The sequence below is a fragment of the Xiphophorus couchianus genome, chromosome 7 (genome assembly GCF_001444195.1).
Source record: "Xiphophorus couchianus chromosome 7, X_couchianus-1.0, whole genome shotgun sequence".
NCBI lineage: Eukaryota > Metazoa > Chordata > Actinopteri > Cyprinodontiformes > Poeciliidae > Xiphophorus > Xiphophorus couchianus.
In genome coordinates, this window is record NC_040234.1 from 16,709,069 (window position 1) to 16,728,175 (window position 19,107).

The window sequence follows — 19,107 nt, forward strand, 5'->3', positions numbered from 1 at the left end:
GCTCTCCTGGGTTCTTCCCCGAGTGGAAAAGTGTGCGTTCATTATTTACTCTGCAGATGTAGAGAAAAAATGTGCACGCAGCCTTGCTGAATGAAAGCCGCCTTCATTCCGTGCGGCTGACCAATAACTTTTCTTCTTTGTGTGAAGTTCGCCTTTTGGTTTTTTTTTTTTTTTTTAATATATGTCGGACGCGTCAGTCTGGGCAGGCAGGGAGTGCTGGGAAGGAGTCGCACCCACAAGCTACCCACAAGCTCATCGCAGTCCACTATACACACAGCGGCCGACTTTGGTTTGGAGGGGCTCCACAGAATACTTCACATGCAGTCGGAGAGGAGTTTGTGAAACCGACAAAAACAACCCCCAGACGAGGCTCGGCTAAAGACAAAAAGCTCAAAAGAGGAAAAGAAGACGGAGAGAGTCGCTGGAGATCTGATTCTAAAACAGCCAGAAAAAGGGGAAATCTTCACTCTTACGGTAAGCGATGCAAAATCCGCTTGAAATCCTAGAGAAAAGAACTCCTTTTAGTATGTCGACAGTGTTTGTGTGGCTCTGACTGCCCGGTAGAGCAGCACGTTACTGAATATTAGGCTTCAGATCAGCATTTTTTTTTTTTTTTTTACTGAAATTCATCTGAGCATGCAAAGACTGCCTTGCTAATGTTGTATTTTCTTTTTTATGGGATATTTTTCATAAAATGTGCATATCTGGAAACTTATTACAATTATTTAATGTTATTTAAAAGACATGTATTGATTGACACTTCTATTGTTGTCACTTCTAATACTTAATTATATATATGACCTCAACGTGTAACAGGGTCTCTTCTTATTTCAGTAAATTAAGGCTTTTTTTAAACCTTTGTTGATTTAAAATTTAAGTCTTATACAAATTACATTAAATAAATAAATAAATAATGAACAAGCATACTAATTTAGGACCTTACAAAATAATTATTTTCTCAGAGACATGTTTATAGGTGTGGCTAGACACATTATTCTGGGGTTGTCTTTCATTTCTTTAAGAGATTGTAAGAAACTCTGACTGCTTCTCTGGAATAGATAAAGGACAGACTAAAGAAACATGAATGACATAATACTTTTTTTCTCCAAATAGAATAAAATATTCCTTCTGAAAGTTTTAAGATAGCCAAAATGTTTATTTCAGCTCTAGATGGAAAAATGTTTTATTTATTTATTTTATTTTATTATATGGAACATATTTTTCTTAAATGTTTGGATCACATTGGTAAACAAAGCCAGGCTACTAGAGCAAAGGTTTGCATTTTAAAATGGAAAAGACATTCACCAACTTTTCTGTCTAATATTTAAAAATAAATAAATAAATAAACATCCCCCACAGCATGATGCATCTACTGCCATGAATCACTGTCCATCACAGATAATACTTTTCTTCAACGAAAATGCAGAAATATCAGCCAGACTGTTACTTGTTCAGATCTTGTGGCTTCATGTCTAGCAATGCTACTGGTCATGACTTAAAGCTGATTTAATAACTTTTATAGCTGGCATCTGAGCTGCAAAAACATGTCATGTACAGTTGAAATGTTTGTAGAGGAATAGAGGAAAAAGAAGAAGAAGTTGAGGTTTTAACTTGTTTGTTATCAGTATAAATGAGTTGTTATCATACTGCATACATAAATATTCCTGTCAGTGACTTTTTGGTTCTTCAACAGTTTTACTTTGGACAAGCAAAATGAATTACCACATCATTTGTTAAATAATTAGGTAAGACTTTAGAGAAAGGAGGAATTCTCAGACAACTCTTATCAGCACTTTATCAGGGCTTCTCCAGCCTTGATGGTCATACAAGTAGCTGTGTTTCAAAAAACCTTTTACCCAGATTTATTTTGTACTTTATAAGGACACCAAAGAGTAAAAACATCTGGTTATCTTCCTCCCCGATTCAGAAATATTACATTAAGTGTGGAACAAAGTGGTGTTTCTAAGTTCCTCCCTGTTCTCCTCCACAAATAAGAGGGAAAAAAATCTAATTTTTTCTATGTGTGCCTCAATCATGTGGCATCTCACTGTCTCTCCACATTATTGAAGTAAATTGAAGTTGACAGGATGTTCTTTGACACACCCAGTACCAACTTCAGTACAGGAACTAACTGACAAGAAAAGAGGGCTGAAGTAGGAAAATCAGAGCAGTAAAAAAAAAAAAAACAGCATTTTGGGCAAATTTCTACTTCCACTCATTCAAAACTATAAGTTGTCATTTTGCAATCATCTATAAACTTTAGCCTTGCACCCTTTACCTATTTTTATGTTCTGGTCCTTGTTTGGCTCAATTGACTTTTGTAAAATATGAATGATTATTATCCCCGATCAATCAAAAGTAAGTGACTGTGGACTAAAAGCAGATTATAGAAAATGACATTAACTCTTAAGGCTTGAACTATGATAACATTAGTGGGGATTTTATTCCTCCTGTACAGTATGACTTTTTAACCCTCATTTGTCTCTTTGTCTTGATTCATCACACCTACCCAGCCCTATACTTCAACTGTTGTATGGTGTCTTTTAATCTTAAATCAGTTGGTAACATGTTATCAGTTGTGCATGATGGCCATTTTTGCAGAGAAATTACAAACCTTTTGTGAATTTACGTTTGTCTCCAAGTGAGGGATAGCGTAGGAAGACTTATGTTTAAGTATAGCAACAAAACCCACACTCATACAAGATAACAGCTCTTGCAGCAGACGGCATCATTTTCAACCCAAAATGTCTGTCCAGTACCAGAGCACTTTTTAACATAAATATAAAGTCAAGTCATGGATGAATCTTGTCTTTATGTTTTTTACTTTCCAACAGATCTACTCCAGCATACAGATCTTGTTCCTGAAACCATGGCCAATTCCGCTGAAGATTATGGTAACTACACGTATGAATATGAGGAGTATGATGATATGGAAGACCTTAAAGTGGATCACAGTCAGACTGAACCTATCCACATCATCTCTATAGTCATCTACATCACTTGCATCACACTTGGCCTGATTGGAAATGGAGCCGTCATTTGGGTGACTGGGTTTAAAAGCAAGAAGACTGTCAACAGCGTGTGGTTGCTAAATCTGGCTATAGCAGACTTTGTGTTTGTGCTTTTTCTGCCCTTCTACATCGACTACATTTTGAAGGACTTCCACTGGAACTTTGGTCTGGCCATGTGTAAAATTAACTCCTTTGTTTCCGTGATGAACATGTATGCTAGTGTCCTCTTTCTCACCATGCTCAGTGTGGACAGGTATGTCTCTCTGGTATACCTGAACTGGTGTCAAAGGTATCGCACAGTAGACAGAGCCTGGCTTGTTTGTGACTGCATTTGGCTAATAGCTGCCCTGCTGAGCTGCCATGCGCTGGTCTTTCGAGACATTTTACATGTCAGTGGTAAAGTGTTATGCTACACTAACTATCACGTAACAAACCAGCACACAACAGCTGCTACAATACACACAATATTAGTGTCCGTCCGTCTCACTGTGGGCTTTCTTTTGCCGCTTAGTGCCATAAGCGTGACGGGCATACTTCTGTCAATAAAAGTGAGACAATCCCGGGGTTTGGTTCGCATTTCGAGCTTCTCAAAAACAGTTACAGCTGTTATCCTGGCCTTCTTTTTCTGTTGGGCACCTTTCCATATTTTCGGCTTGATGGAGTTGTTTGTACATCACTCAATTACAATGCACAGTATTTTGAGAGCTGGTTTCCCGCTAGCAACCAGCTTAGGCTTTTTCAACAGCTGCATTAACCCGCTACTGTACATGCTGCTTAGCAAGAAGGTGCGCCATATCCTCAAGGACGCGTGTCTGAACATAACCAAGAGTTCCCTGAGAGAACTGAGCCAGTCCATTTCCGCCACGGACATAGAGACTATGCACGGCATACATCAGGACAGCGTCCCAGACGAGCCAACAGTGTCGTCGACTCTATGAGAGAAGGGTGACTAATCACTGCTGTTCTTTCCAGCCTCAGTGTTTAGATCTTCCCATTTTGCTTCATTTTCCACAAAGCTACGCCTGCTTCAAATGAAAGTTGCTTTGAGTGCAAAAACTCAACTGAACTGCACTCAGCATGCCATTAAGTAAATCCCTTTCCACCTTTTTATCTGCACAGAAAGAGGCCAGATTTACAGTTGCAACTGTTTAAAGGATTCGAAGAAAATGGCTGCACAATTATTCTAATTAATCGTCTATTCACTGCAAGCAACTGACTGCTTTTACTTTTGTAAAAGTATCTGTATATTGACTTTTCACTAAAAGGAAAATCTGGTTGTTGTTGATTTTTGTTGCAGAAATCTTGATCAAAGGTTTCTAACATGTTTTTAAATGTTGATGCATTTCTATCTGTCTAATTATTCAGAAACGGATAACATTTATTCTACAAAGAATGACATATCAGGCAGGTTTTTAATTGTAGTTTGTGGCCAAAGGTTATAGTGTCTTGAAAAAGTATGTATATAAACTTTTTTTGCATTACAACCACAAACTTCAGTTAATTTTATTGGGATTTTATGTGATAGACGAAGTGTCAACAACCTAAAACCCATTTCCCCCCTTATTTCCACTGAATACATTTTGTCTTGAGCCACAAGAGCCTATCTGATCATAAATTTAGCTTGTTTCATCAGAGAATGCAATCTTACATCTTTTTAGATTTTAGAATGAAAAACAAACTTTAACAAATTTAATGGCTTTCATTTTCTTTAATAGAAAGTTTCATAATTATGGAAATTTCAGGAGAAAAAATCTTGATTTGAGACCCAAAAGACTACTTTTCAAATAAGTATGTTTTGAAAGATCTTGCAGATTAAAACAAAGAAAATGGCTAAATTCACAATTTCTATCCCCCTATATTTATAAACAGTTTTGTTTTATATCATGTTATTTTGGGCCAGGTTGAAGAGGAGATTCGATTTTAATCAAATCTCAACTTGATTCAAGTTGAGATGATTCTATTGCAAGTTGAAAACCCTTGCAATAGGCCAAACCATGTTGAAAGTGTGAACTTCTGAAATGGAAGTTGTTTTACATGCATTTATTTATTTTTTAACATTTTGTTTTCATGCTCCCTGTGTGAAAGATTAGTAGAACTGTGCGTACATGTGCACTGCATCTATGGGACCTGACCACCTCCTTGCACATGTTTGTTTTGTCCCCTGTAAATCCACACCCAATTTCATCTACATCATTTATATTTCTAATCCCAATTATGTGCTACGTTGTGTAACATAAAAATATGAAATACAGTGGTTTGTGAAAGTAATGCAAAAATTGTGTAAAAATTCAAGGTATATGATTACTTTTGCAAAGCATTTTTATTCAGATTTACTCTGACTGTTAGAATTGTATTATCTCATCTATTTAGACGTCTGCTGTACGTTTAACATTATTACACAAAGGGCTTAATAAAAAAAACGTTTTATCCAAACATATTTAAAGTAAATCTTATATGTCTTAATAAACATGTTCTTCTGAGTTATTTCGTAATTAATTTCAGTGTTTCTTTTGTTCTGACATGAAGAGGTATTGCTTGATGTTTTCAATCAGACTGGATTATCCTGAGGGTCTAACATGTGGCTGAAAGGCATGCATGAGTGAAAAATAAAGCCAGATGTGCATTTCGTCCACATTTCCTCACCGTCTCTTAAAAATGTAACTATTTCCTGTTTTTTTCCTTTGAGGTTAACCCCGTCTGGTTGCATCACTGGGGTCAGTCACTGTGTATCAACGTGTTCTCTAGGAGGTACTGGTTTATCTCTCTGGGAAAACATTGGCAGGAAGCACACTTTAAAAAGTTGCCTTCCTGTTTTTTACTCATAAGTTTCTTCGATGTCTCGGTTGCAGTCGTGGAAGATATTTGAGATTCGGAAATGTCCTCTATTAAATAAATGAAATAAATAAAAGGGACCATAATGTTTGCTTTCACCCCCCCCCCCCCCCCAAAAGTCAATGATCCCACTTTACCTCAGAATATATGACCAGACAACACAAATATTCCAAAGCCATCTCTCAATTCTATATTTTGCTTTAAACCAGACAGAGATTCTTTTAATCTTTTCATTCTACTTTCAGGCTTTCTGGGTGGATTTTAAAGGGCTTATTTCCTCTGATCTTTGAATCATCCCAACCAATAAAAACCCACAGCAAGGAAGGATCATCCAGTTTAATGCTGTATTTTATTTATCTTAAAAGTTGGAGCTCAGAGTTTGTTACTGCTGGGATCAAAAGTTACATAGTTATTGAGCTTCCTGAACACTTGGCCAGTGCTGCTGAGTGATTGCTTCCAATTTATTTATCCTGAGGGATCCTTGACAAAGAATGTGTGCCTGCAAAGAATTAACAGCAGAGTTAAAGTCTGTTAATCTAAAAATAATATGTAACTTAATTTGAAGAAGTTTATCAGACTTTGATGATTTTTGGTTTTAATAAGCCCATCCTAATGAATCTTCCCCATGAAACAAAATGTCATTAGTCAGTTTCCTCTGTAAAGTCAGACATTGATGTAACAACACAGAAAAATTTTTTATTCTAACAATGCTTTAAAATATGAATTCTAGTTCTGTATTACTTCCCTTTGCTACATTTAATCCATTATACTTTGTTCTCCATGAGCCTTAATTCAGAGAAACGTACAGAGAAATTCTGATTTATTAGTAATCCCTGTTTTATGGGGTGAGAGGGACTAGCAAACATTTATGTTATGACACACTGAACGGTCCTGCGCATCAGAGTGTAATATATCTAATGAATTTCAAGCAGTGACCTTTACAATAAAGTTTCATAACAGAGAGACAACTTTACCCTCTAAAGCAGTCACAGGAATCTCGCCCTCCTTTTTGGGATTATGGTACAGGTTTCAGGATTACTTAATCCGTGACGCAGCAGAATTAGAAGACAGCCCGCAATCTGCGAGGCACACGGCCCAATGAGAACACTGGCAAGGTGAGTAAAATTAGATAAACTCCATACTAAAATGGTAAACATTAAGAACGAGGGGTTTCTTTAAATGTATTACGCTTGCGGACGTTAGCAGTTGTGACGTTGCATGTGTGTTTGCGACGTTTTACCATCATTTAAAACATTTTACGCAGTTAAAATGTTAAGCATTATATTTTAACTGTATTGTTCAGCCCAGTGCATTGTGGACGGGATGAACGTCTTTTGTTTTTTAACGTGCCGTGGCGTGGGTTAGCTACTTAATGACGGCCAACTTTAGCTAGTTTTCCTCTGCGTTTGTTTTGGTAGCCACTCGGATGCTAATTGAGGTCGCACACTCGGCTTGGAGCCTCATATATTCTCTCTCTCTCTCCCTCTTTCTCAAAGGGTAGATTTGTATTCCGTGATAAGATGCAGTGTTAATTTCTGTGTCTCTTCCAGCATGCTGCGGTTGCCTGTTGTGAATCGCAGTTTCTTTCCAGCAGCTATTATTAGGGGAGGCGCGGCTGCTGCAGCTCACAATGGTAACAATATGCCACTTCATCAAATGATTAATTGATCCTGCCTCGGCTACAGTTCGCACAACGTGTGTTTTGTGTCCTTGAATAACAACCATTTGTTTGCTCTGCTGAGGAAAGAAACTATTTGAATGCTTTGCACCATTTGTTAGTTTCCTGGACTAGGTGGATTAAAGGCAGGATTATAAACTGACCAGCTACTTCTGTGCGTCAGCTCCATATCAATAAATTAGAATATCATCAAAAAGTAAATACATTTACCTTTTCAGTAAACTAATAAATGTACATATATTGAAATACTTAAAGTATTCAGTTCTGGACTATTCTTACATCTAATTCAGGCCAAAATTTATTTGATCTCATAATGAGACTATTACATGAAACCAATATAGAATACATTTCTATTATGAAAGTATTACTATTTGTTGGTCACAGAATGATTGTTAAGACAGCTGACTTGACAGTTATCGAGTTCACTGGCGTCTAGAGGGGATATTAGTCACAAAAGATCATTACTAAAAGAGATAATTATTCACAGAATTTTGTGTCTAAGCATATGAATGGAAAGTAATGTGGAAGGAAGAATTGTGGGCAATCAGCCTCTAAGTACTACTGACTCCTGCTGCAGTGTATGTGTTCAGAGTTTTTGAAATTCAAAAAGATAATCTTACATGTTATATATGTTAACACATGCAGATTGATACATGTCACTTATTTATTAAAGAATAATTTTTATGATTTTTAACTAGATGCAACAAAGGTGAGCCAGAATTTTGGATTGATGAAGAAACTACCTCCTCACAGAGTGCTGTACCTAAGTAAATGAATGGAAAGTTTAGTGGAAGAAAGGTTTTGAAAATATAGCTTCTTTACCAGTGCATACTTGAACCCTGGTTAGTTTGCTTAGGATTTCAAATAAATTAGAATTTCCAAAAGTTGTTTTATTTTACTTATTTGATTAAAAATGGAAACTCATATATAGCAAGGTTAATATATCCCATGTTTATTTCTGTTTTAATCATGGTTCAGATCACAGTGCGTAAGCTGCTAACGGTCATTGCTAAAGAAGCTGGCTTTTCAGAGCCTTTTATCCCAGAAAATTAGTGGAAAGTCAGGTGGAAGGAAAAATGTGGAAAGTCCAGTCCACACTTTTTTTAGGTGAGCATTTAAGACATTTTTGTATTCTTTAAGATTTAATTATGACAATAACATGAAGTTATAGTTCACTGAACCCATAGATTAACTTTGCGTGAAAACAGTCCAAATGATGATCAACATTCTTTGTTTTTCTTCCGCTTTAGTTTTGTAGTCACATACTGAAGACCGATTGAGAGTATATATCCAATTAAGGTTCAAATAAAACTCTCTCAGATTCAGGATCTAATATTAAAGTGGTTCTTTTACTATCTTCTTAAAAACTTTTAAAGTCAGCATCCATTCCCATGATTAGTTAGCATTCATAGCGTTTCTGTATTTAGAAAAATATATTTGTAATGGTCTTGACTAATATTTACTACTTTGGATGACTGATTGCAGCACAAATTAATGTGTAGTAAATGATTAAATGATGTATGTCTTTGCCTGAAGCTCGCACCGCGTCTACAGCAGCTGCTGCTGCTACCACTAACCTCCTGGAGGTGTTTGTGGATGGAAAGCCTGTAATGGTGGAGCCAGGAACCACTGTGTTGCAGGTAGCATACACACTTACCTCTAATAAAGATGTGCAGAAGTCAGATGTAGTATGATCTCAAACTGAAGAAAATTCATTTTCTGAGAACATTTATTCAGTGAGGGAAAAAAATCCTGGCACAACAGTTGGTACTCCTAAAAAGGCTTTAAAAAATAAAAATAAATATACCTAAAGTGTTTTACTTTTTTAAAAAATTGTCTTGTGTTTCTACCAACTTCCAACTAGTGATCCATGATTTGCTGTTTCCAGGGGTTCTAAATGTAATCTGACAAAAACTCCATGTATTTCTTAACATGGCTTTCTTCACCATTAAGTAATCCCAATTAAAGTTTGGATATTGAGATTTCTGGATATCTTCTCACTGGATGTGATGCTGGCCGTATTCTGTCGCAGGCATGTGAGAAGGCAGGGATGCAGATTCCCCGTTTCTGCTACCACGAGCGCCTGTCAGTTGCTGGAAACTGTCGGATGTGTCTTGTGGAAATAGAGAAAGTTCCCAAGGTATTGTTTAGGCTACATAGATAGTCTGGTATTTGCCCGTTTTTACACAGACGATGGGCACAGCTGCTTATATCCTCTGTTTACCTTCCAGCCTGTGGCAGCCTGTGCCATGCCCGTCATGAAAGGCTGGAATATCCTTACTGATTCTGACAAAACAAGGAAGGCGAGGTAGGATTAAATTGATTTACGAAAAAATGGCTTGATTCATGTAGAATTTTATTGTTTGTAGGTAAACTCGGCAAAAACTTGGATCTGTGAAAATTGAGCTCTCTTTAATAGAAAAAACCCCACAAGATTCTCCAATGATCTGTTAGAAATGTACTTTTGGTGATTTTCACACAGAGAAGGTGTGATGGAGTTCCTACTGGCGAACCACCCTCTGGATTGTCCAATTTGTGATCAAGGAGGTGAATGTGATCTCCAGGTAATTTGTCTATTCTTATTTCCGTCGCACTTTTCACAGTTTCACTTAAACTTCAGAACAGCACACAGAGTTGTAGATGCCTGTAGCAACAAACAAAACTCGACATTGTCCATTAACATTAACCTGCATCTTCTGATCTGATGGAGGGATCAGGAAGGTGCATAACGTACTGTGAAAAAGTTATTGGCTCAAAATGTTTCAGATCAAACAAACATTAATGTTGAGCAAGTATAACATAAAAAGCTGTTTTCAAGTGATTTCATTAATGAAGGGTACAAGGCAAAAGGCAACACATCAGGTTTAGATGTGTGGAAATTCAAAAGCAGATTCTAAAAGTCTTTGACCCTCTATCAATCGGGAAAGGTTTGGATGGATGGATGGATGGATGGATGGATGGATGGATGGATGCATGGATGGATGGATGGATGGATGATTGCTTTGGGTTTATTTCAAATGTAATGGACATGGTGATGGAAAGAGAGAAAGGTGGGGGAAAAGGTTTAAAGGGAAAGAAGAAGATAGCGGTAGAGGAGAGAAACAAGAATAGATAACCTGCAGAGAGGAAGCAGGGGAAAAAACAGAGATCCACAGCTCAACAAAGTGTATCTCTAAATCCAGACATGTGTGTGTGTATGAGAGTGTGCTTGTGTATATAAGAATGTTCAATAATGGGTGTGAGGAGCCACACACCTTCCCTCCAGGACCCAAAGCAGGCATCCAAAGTCCCGTAGAGCCCTGGGGAAGTCCCCCCAGAGCACCAACACAGAGAGAGCCTTGGAGGAACCACCGAGCAGCCACAGTGCAGAAAGCCCAGTGGGCTGCAGCAACAGTTGTAGCAAGATCTGTCTGATACAACTGTCCCAAACGAACAGGGGAAATCTCTTGGCTTACCCTGGGCAAGTTTGCGGCAGAAAGAATTAAAAAGACAGAGATCAGGAGCAATAACTAATCATAAGCCCAGTAGGTGAGTTAAATTGCTTGATCGGTGGAGTAGGTAGGGATACAGACTCTGGCAGTGTGGAATGAAATATACCTGATGTTAGAATGTATACTAAGATATTGATTTTGAAGATATTGAACATACACAGATGTAATGCAGATGCTCCAAGGTGTAAATATGGAACTCAAACAGCTATCCGTACCAAATAGTTCAATCCTACTGTATTTATGTTGAACTTAATCTTTTAAGTAAAATTAATCTAAATATTTTGTACAATGAAAATAAAAATTAAACTCCCTTCCCTTTGAATTAACAAAAGAGCAAAGACAACCGTTGTTAGTGATCAACTCAGGAAAGAGGGTTTTTGTTTAGCAAATAGTATTTTTTTCAGGACAAGAATGGCATATATGTAGCGTTTATATTTACACAGACATGATCGTCCTGTTATTGACTTAGTATGTGTTGAAATAATCACATGCTACATCATGTGGCAACAATTTCTTTTTGTTGTAACTAAGCACGTCTTTCACTTTTTCATAGTACCTAGCTTACTGGATCCGCGCTCCCTGCCCCGTGCGCGCTCCCGACGCAGGGGAACGTATTCTGTCGGGGTATACCTATCTTGGCACGACACCGGCTTCTGTTAATGCAGGGGGGATTTCCGGTACATACTCTCGCGTGAATACTCAATCTCGCGACTTCGGTGGTCCACAGAGCGACCCTCGTGTCGGAACCTGTGAGTCTAGAGCTTAGGAGCGCTAAATTGCTTGTGCAAAAAAAATAAAATAAATAATAAATACATGTTACGTGTGATTAGTGGGCGTGTTGCGTGCGCAATTCGTTACTGGCGCAAAGGTAGTTCTAACAGCGATATTTAAAGGAGGATGTTGCGTGTGCTACTGTCTGCCATTATGGACCGTTTGGGGGAGCAAAGCAGCCGTAAAAGAAAAATGAAATTTGAAGCTATGGCTTTGAAGGTGCTGGTGGAGGAGGCGTGTGCTCACAGTGGAGAACTGAAGCAGAAACATCTAAGCGTTGCCAGAAGAAACGCGATTTGGGAGGCCATCTGTGAAAAGGTGAATGCTGTGAGCCTAACCAGAAGATCTCCCGATGAAGTAAAAAGAAGATGGCAGGATTTTCGCAGGAGAACAAAAGAAAAACTTTCCCTCAATAAATCCACTTCTAGCAAATCAGTCGGGGCCCCAGTAGAAGAGATCCCCCTCACTACAACTGAGCAGACGCTTCTGGAAACATTTTGTGATGAGCGGATTGTTGGAATCCAGGGATGTGACTCGCTTGGCCAAAAAATAGTAAACCAAGGTATGCCCATAATAACACTTTATTTAATCCACCATGAATGGAATAAACACGTCAAATGTTTTGTTTCCATCTTAATTTAAAAAAAAACAACTAAGTGAATTCCTTTATTTTTAGCTGGTGAAACTTTATCAGATGTCCGGAAGTACCCGCCTTCCTCCACCAGTGTGCCTGCATCTGAAAACTGCCCAGAAGAACCCCGAAGGTGTCCTGACTGTGATGACGTTGATCTGGAGCGGATGCAGGAACGAAATCAGACGGACTCACTGCAGGCCATTGCGCAGGAGATCCGAGCCGTAGCCAACGTTGCGCGCGCCTTCCGCCGTGACGCTCAGGCCATCGTGGCGCACACTAGGCAGCTGGTCAGTGCCGTGACTGGGCTCACAATGGCTGTAAATGCCCTGGCAGGAGTTGGAGGCAGTGTCCCTTCACCTGCGCCGCCGGTGAATGAAGTGGTAGGAGAGCGCACGAGTGGACGCCGGGACAACCTGCGAAAACGCAAAGCCCCAAATAAGAACATTGTTTTGAAGAAAAGAAAATAAGGACAGTCAATGCCACAATAATCAATTTCTCATCCGGATGTTTTTTTCTTCTTCTTTTTATTGGTTGTTCTAGGTGAATTAACGTTACGTTTGTTTCCATTCATAACACAACATTTTATGTCCGTCATGCTGTTTTTTTTAATTGCATAAATTATTTAAATAAACCTTAAATGGCTCATGAGAAGGTTCTTTGAATCACGTCAGCGGGTGTTTATGAACCCGCTGCATCCCGCGTGCGTTCTACAGTCGGTGCAGCATGTTCAAGATGGAGCAGACTACTCCAGTCCGTGCAGCTTTTCTCAGTTATAGTCTATATTCATGATTCAACAGTAAGAGACTGGGTCAAGTTTCAAGGTAAAAACAACCACTGATCAAAGGATAATCACACAATTGCCACAAAACATGTTGATGAGCTCAAAGACTTTTCTGAAAGTTTGGTGTCGCTGATTAGACAAAAGAGGGACCTTTTGGAAGGTGTGTGTCCTTATACAGTTGGTGTAATTCTCACAGTGTTTCAGAAAGAAAGGTAATTATTCTAATAGTAAGATGTGTGTGGGGGGTAAAATTCTGCTTTGCTGCTTCAAAATCTCACCAATTTATGGTGCAGTAATGGCACCATAAATTGCCATTACTGCATTTTATGGTGCAGTAATTGGAACCATAAATTCACAAAATGAATATTTTAGAGTGGCCTAATCAAAATCTGGACTCATATTTATTTTCAGATGCTGTAGTGTAGCCTTAAACAGGCCATCCATACTCGAATGCTTCACTTTATCTGAATTAAAACAATTCTGCAAGGAGTGGACTAAAACTCCTTCACAGTGATGTGAAAAATACATTACTAGTTATTGTAAACACTTGATAGTTATTGCTGCCAATTCTGACACAACCATTTATTAGCTGTAGGGACCAATTACTTTTTCACATATGGTCAGGTTTGTTTGGATGACTGTCTTCCTTATAAATGAAATAAGCATTACATTTTGTGTTTAATGCTAGGGCTTTGTCTGATATTAAAATGTTATTGGAAATATATTTTTGAGTGGAAATATGACAAGAAAATACAAATCTGTTTAAAAAAAAAAAGACAACCCAACCACTCCAGACCAGACTAATAAAATTGAAAACTTTAATAACCATCTGAAGAATCTTGCAATAAGCACAAGACACATGAAGCTAATGTAGTGACCTTTAAACCTTAGCTTAATAAATAAATCCAAGACATACTATTAAGTTAATATTCACATAAATAGGTTATAAAAAATATTTCTTTGGTAGGACCAGTCCATGCAGTTTGGCAGCGACCGAAGCCGCTTCACAGAGGGCAAAAGAGCTGTGGAAGATAAAAATATTGGGCCTCTTATAAAAACCATCATGACCCGTTGTATTCAGTGCACTCGCTGTGTGCGGTGAGTCAAACTATAAGTGAAATGGTAAACTGGGATGCTGTGTCACTTGTGAAAAAGTAGGTACACCTGCATGTTTTATGTTGCGTCTGCAGCTTTGCCAGTGAGATTGCAGGTGTGGAGGACCTCGGCACCACCGGCAGAGGCAACGACCTCCAGATTGGGACTTATGTGGAAAAGATGTTCATGTCGGAGTTATCTGGGAACATTATTGATATATGTCCAGTTGGAGCGCTGACGTCTAAGCCTTACGCTTTCACTGCTCGTCCTTGGGAGACCAGGTTTCTAGATAGTTCTCAACACGTTTGTTAACTTTTCACAAGCTCTACTCTGTTTACATTTTCTTTTTTTCTTTTTTTTTACAGGAAAACTGAGTCTATTGATGTCCTGGATGCTGTGGGGAGTAACATAGTGGTGAGCACTCGTGGTGGGGAAGTGATGAGGATTTTACCCCGTCTTCATGAAGATATAAATGAGGAATGGATCTCAGATAAAACCAGGTTAATTCCTCATCAAACTGGCTCTTCATATTAGAAAGAGATTAAAGTGCTCATAAAGATTTGCATCGTTCTTTAACTGTTTCTGACTTTTATATTTGGCAGGTTTGCTTATGATGGTCTAAAGAGACAGAGGCTTACTCAGCCAATGGTGAAAAACAAATCTGGGGATTTGGTCCCGACATCGTGGGAAGATGTTCTGACCCGAGTTGCTGGAGCGGTCAGTAATTGACAATTTTATGGCTTCCTCCCTTTTCAAGGAAGTGAAAAATAACACAATCTGTTTGTGCAGTTACAAAGCGTCAAAGGAAGCGACATTGCCGGTGTTGTTGGAGATCTGGTGGATGCAGAGGCTCTCGTTTCCCTGAAAGACTTGCTGAACCATTTGAATAGTGATAACCTTTGCACTGAGGAGGTGTTTCCCATGGCTGGATCTGGGTAAGACCACCATAAGATGAAAACAAGCAGAGGTCCATTGTGAAAATGTACTGATCCTGTTTTCTTTCCACCTTTTTTCTTTTTTAGAACTGATCTGCGTTCCAAATATCTGCTTAACACTAGCATTGCTGGCATTGAAGAGGCTGACGTGCTTCTGCTTGTGGGCACCAACCCTCGCTATGAGGCGCCTCTCTTCAATGCACGCATCAGAAAAAGGTAAATAAACTGCGTACCATCGACTGTGTGATTGTAGAAAGTAAATAACTTTGATTTCATATGAAATTGCCACAGCTGGCTTCACAATGAGCTGCACGTAGCTCTAGTGGGCAAGAAAGTGGACCTAAGTTACACTTATGATCATCTTGGAGAGTCTGCCAAGATCCTGAAAGAAATTTCTTCAGGAACTCACCCTTTCTCTCAGGTAACCCCCTGATAGTTTACAGGTACAAATGTTCCCAAACATTAGGTGTGTTGCTTCTGTTTTCATGGACTTTGGCTGCTCTTGCAGGTTTTAGCTCAAGCAAAGCGCCCTGTTGTTGTAGTTGGCAGCAGCTGCCTGCAGAGAGAGGACGGGGCTGCGATAATGGCTGCTGTGTCAACTATTGCTAGGAATGCTCGGGTCAGCAGTGGCCTGCAGGGAACCTGGAAGATTCTCAATGTGCTTCATAGGTAGCAACCTCAGAGAACTCTAACTAACAGTATGATTTCCTTAGTAAATCTTTGCTGTTTTGCTTGTGTCATCAGGGTTGCTAGTCAAGTGGCAGCGCTTGATCTGGGATACAAGCCAGGTGTTGACTCAATCTTGAAGAATTCGCCTAAAATTTTGTTCTTACTTGGGGCTGATGCTGGCTGCATCACTCGCCAAGACCTTGCAAAGGACAGCCTGATAATTTATCAAGGTAATCTTTTTTTTTTTACTTCACACCAGTAGAGGTCGTTGTACTGAACATACTTTTTACATTGATTTATTGACTCGTAAGAGGTTTAGTTGGATTCCAGTAGAAACAGATGCAAATATGAGTAACCAAATAAATTTGGTTACTTAGGTTTAGAATGGTTTGATTAGTTTAGCAAATGTAACAGTTCTTTATGCATCACATCGGTAGTCAAGCTCTTATCATTCACTCACTTATAGATTTATGCATTCCTGTGCAACACAGCTAACATGTGTTACACAGATCATTAAAAAAGTCAAACAAAAGCAAAACAGATAAGAAAATAAATAAAAGTTAGGAATCTGGAATATGTCACAGTGACACTGAGTATTAAAAACTTTTCTAAATGAAAGGTTCTTAAGCTTTTCTGACCTCAGGGACTACTTAGCAGAAATAAAATATTGTTCATGTTGTTCATAGCCATTAAACATGTTCTCCTTTTGTCACATTATAACCACAAGCTTTAATGTTTTTTAATTATTATTTGCAAAGTTACATGCAATTGTAAAGAAGAAGGAAAATGAACATCAGCTTCTCTGTCCATGTACAAGAGGAGTGTCCCCACAGCATGATGCTGCCACCACTATATTTTACTGTGGGGCTGATATGTTCAGGGTGATTCAGAGTTATATTTTTTCTTCATAGGGGTTTTCCATGAAAGCCAAAGTGTTGAGTTTTGGTCTTTGTAACCTGAACACCTTCCAGGTTTACTCTTTTCCCACATGGTTTGTGGTGAACCATTAAATGTGACTTCTCATGAGCTTCAAGCAATTTCTTCTTTCCACTCATCTACAAAGGCCAAAACTGTAGAGTGCACGACTATTTGTGCTGTCGACAGATTGTCCTTGCTGAGCTGTGGAGCTCTGCAGATAATCCAGAGTTACCAGCAGCCTCTTAGAAGCTTCTCTGTTAAACGCTATTGGACTGGCACATAAATCTAAACGAACAGGGAATTTTGTACTAGCAATGTGAGAACGTTTAAGGAATACATATGCTTTTGCAATGAACTGCATAAAAAGGCAGAAAGTTGAGCCTACAATATTATGACTTTCTGTATTATTACCTAGGTCACCATGGTGATGTGGGTGCCCCGATAGCTGACATCATACTCCCTGGAGCTGCATATACAGAAAAATCAGCTACCTATGTGAACACAGAGGGCCGTGCACAGCAGACCAAAGTTGCTGTGACTCCTCCTGGCATGGCCAGGGAGGACTGGAGGATCATCAGAGCCATATCTGAGGTATAGCAAAGAAACACATACAATGTTGTAAATAAAGGTAATTACTGTGTATAATATTTTTTTTCTCATTTAAAGCTTGCTGGAGTGACTCTGCCTTATGACAGTCTTGATGAAGTACGTGACAGACTGGTTGAGGTCTCCCCTAATCTGGTTCGATACGATGAACTTGAGGAGGCCAACTATTTTAAGCAGGCCAATGAACTGTCCAAGGTCAGCAGTTATCTTCCTTTGTTTTGATTTTAGTCCATCGCAGACAGGCAGCAAGTCATAACAACTTCATCACTGTGCACTGGTGACGTTTCTTAGTTTACATGACCCGTTTCTATTTGATGCTGATGCCTTATCTGTTTCAGGGAGTGAACCAGGCAGTGCTCACTGAAAGCTTAGTTCCCCCACAGCTTACTGTGAAGGACTTTTACATGACAGGTGGGTCGTCATTACTATGGGGAGAGAGTAGCATACTTCAGTATAATATGGCTAATCCTACATTATAAAGATTCATAAGTCATATGATGATTGTGTTTTTTTTATTTCAGAGGCAAGACCAAATTATTATTATTATTATTATTATTAGTAGTAGTAGTAGTAGTAGTAGTATTACAAATATTTTATGATTGTTTAACATAAAAGCATTCTGCTCTTCTCTTTGGTAAACATTACACCCAATTTTGTACACTGTTCAAAAAGATATGTATTTGTTTTATTTTTTTCTCACATTAAATCAATCTAAACATTCTCTGTTTAAGTCAGCTAGCTTTTATTTGCTTAATTATAGAGTAACGAGAGAGAGTGTATTAGGATTTGTAAGCTTCTGATCAGAATATTTGAGGTATAGCGATTGTAATTGAAGGAAACACCTCAAATAACTGGTTCCATATGTTATTTAGTTGCTAAGAATTTGAAGGACTAAGTCGGTGTTTTGAAGTTATCGCAAAGCGATGATGTTATTCTTAAATGAAATTTCTGGGCATACCTTATAAAGTGTTTAAGCAAGGTCTCCTTCAAAGCTTCAAAGCGCTGGAAAATTATTTTTATTTTATTGATAACGGAGAAGATTTGAACGAATTCTCTAAGAGTTGCAGTAATGTCAAATAAAGCAGACCAAATTTCTAAACATGTTTTAGCTGTTTTTCTAAATGTGTGTTTTAAAAAAGGACTAGTGTTATTGTTGTGTTATTAAGAATACAAACATAATCTCTATTTTAAGCTGTGGATTCGAAATATGGCTTTCAATCATGTGAGCAATTTTGGAATAGATTATGTATATATATATTTTTCGGAATATGTCTTTTCATACACTTCAGAACTTTTCTTCCATTCTGTAATGGCAGTTTAAAATCTGCTTTAAATTTGTACCCACAGATCCCATAAGCAGAGCCTCCCAGACCATGGCAAAATGTGTGAAAGCTGTCACAGAGGGAGCCCAGGCCGTGGAAGAGCCAGCCATTTGCTGAAGCACAACAAATAGCCGTCAAATGATACGCACAACTTCTACATTTGCACTTTTCTAGATGGATATTTTTTTGCACATCACTGAAGATGTTCTGTAATGGAATGTCATTGTTTAACCTTTTTCTGTGCAGAGTGAATAATATCACCTCATATTTGATAGATATCCTGAAATCTATAAAGTAATAAGAGTATATAGTTTAAGTATATATTTTTTGAAAAGTGTTCAAAATAAACTGAAATTTCTTAGCA

The 19,107-nt window shown here is 38.3% G+C and overlaps 3 protein-coding genes and 1 long non-coding RNA gene across 4 annotated transcripts; 3 read left to right on the plus strand and 1 right to left on the minus strand.

The window, feature by feature from the left end:
- Positions 1 to 170: 170 nt before the first annotated feature.
- cmklr2 (chemerin chemokine-like receptor 2) lies at positions 171 to 5,491 on the plus strand. Its single transcript, XM_028024284.1, has 2 exons — positions 171 to 474; positions 2,835 to 5,491. Exon 2 carries the CDS (start codon positions 2,870 to 2,872, stop codon positions 3,947 to 3,949), a length of 1,080 nt encoding a protein of 359 aa, XP_027880085.1. The 5' UTR covers positions 171 to 474; positions 2,835 to 2,869; the 3' UTR covers positions 3,950 to 5,491.
- LOC114148809 (uncharacterized) lies at positions 5,028 to 6,947 on the minus strand. Its single transcript, XR_003596351.1, has 2 exons — positions 6,818 to 6,947; positions 5,028 to 6,342 (listed from the first exon to the last, which is right to left on the minus strand). It is a non-coding gene; the product is annotated as an uncharacterized LOC114148809 (long non-coding RNA).
- On the plus strand, positions 6,732 to 19,049 carry LOC114148806 (NADH-ubiquinone oxidoreductase 75 kDa subunit, mitochondrial). The gene is made up of 19 exons (XM_028024283.1): positions 6,732 to 6,958; positions 7,394 to 7,476; positions 9,058 to 9,161; positions 9,554 to 9,661; positions 9,753 to 9,829; positions 10,004 to 10,085; positions 14,166 to 14,296; positions 14,389 to 14,574; positions 14,659 to 14,793; positions 14,896 to 15,010; positions 15,083 to 15,228; positions 15,316 to 15,444; positions 15,520 to 15,649; positions 15,737 to 15,897; positions 15,973 to 16,127; positions 17,231 to 17,406; positions 17,482 to 17,616; positions 17,760 to 17,832; positions 18,769 to 19,049. The coding sequence occupies exons 1-19, from the start codon at positions 6,942 to 6,944 to the stop codon at positions 18,858 to 18,860; spliced, it is 2,235 nt and encodes a 744-aa protein (XP_027880084.1). The 5' UTR covers positions 6,732 to 6,941; the 3' UTR covers positions 18,861 to 19,049.
- On the plus strand, positions 11,780 to 13,060 carry LOC114148808 (myb-related transcription factor, partner of profilin-like). Its single transcript, XM_028024286.1, has 2 exons — positions 11,780 to 12,345; positions 12,460 to 13,060. Exons 1-2 carry the CDS (start codon positions 11,910 to 11,912, stop codon positions 12,882 to 12,884), a joined length of 861 nt encoding a protein of 286 aa, XP_027880087.1. The 5' UTR covers positions 11,780 to 11,909; the 3' UTR covers positions 12,885 to 13,060.
- Positions 19,050 to 19,107: the final 58 nt, after the last annotated feature.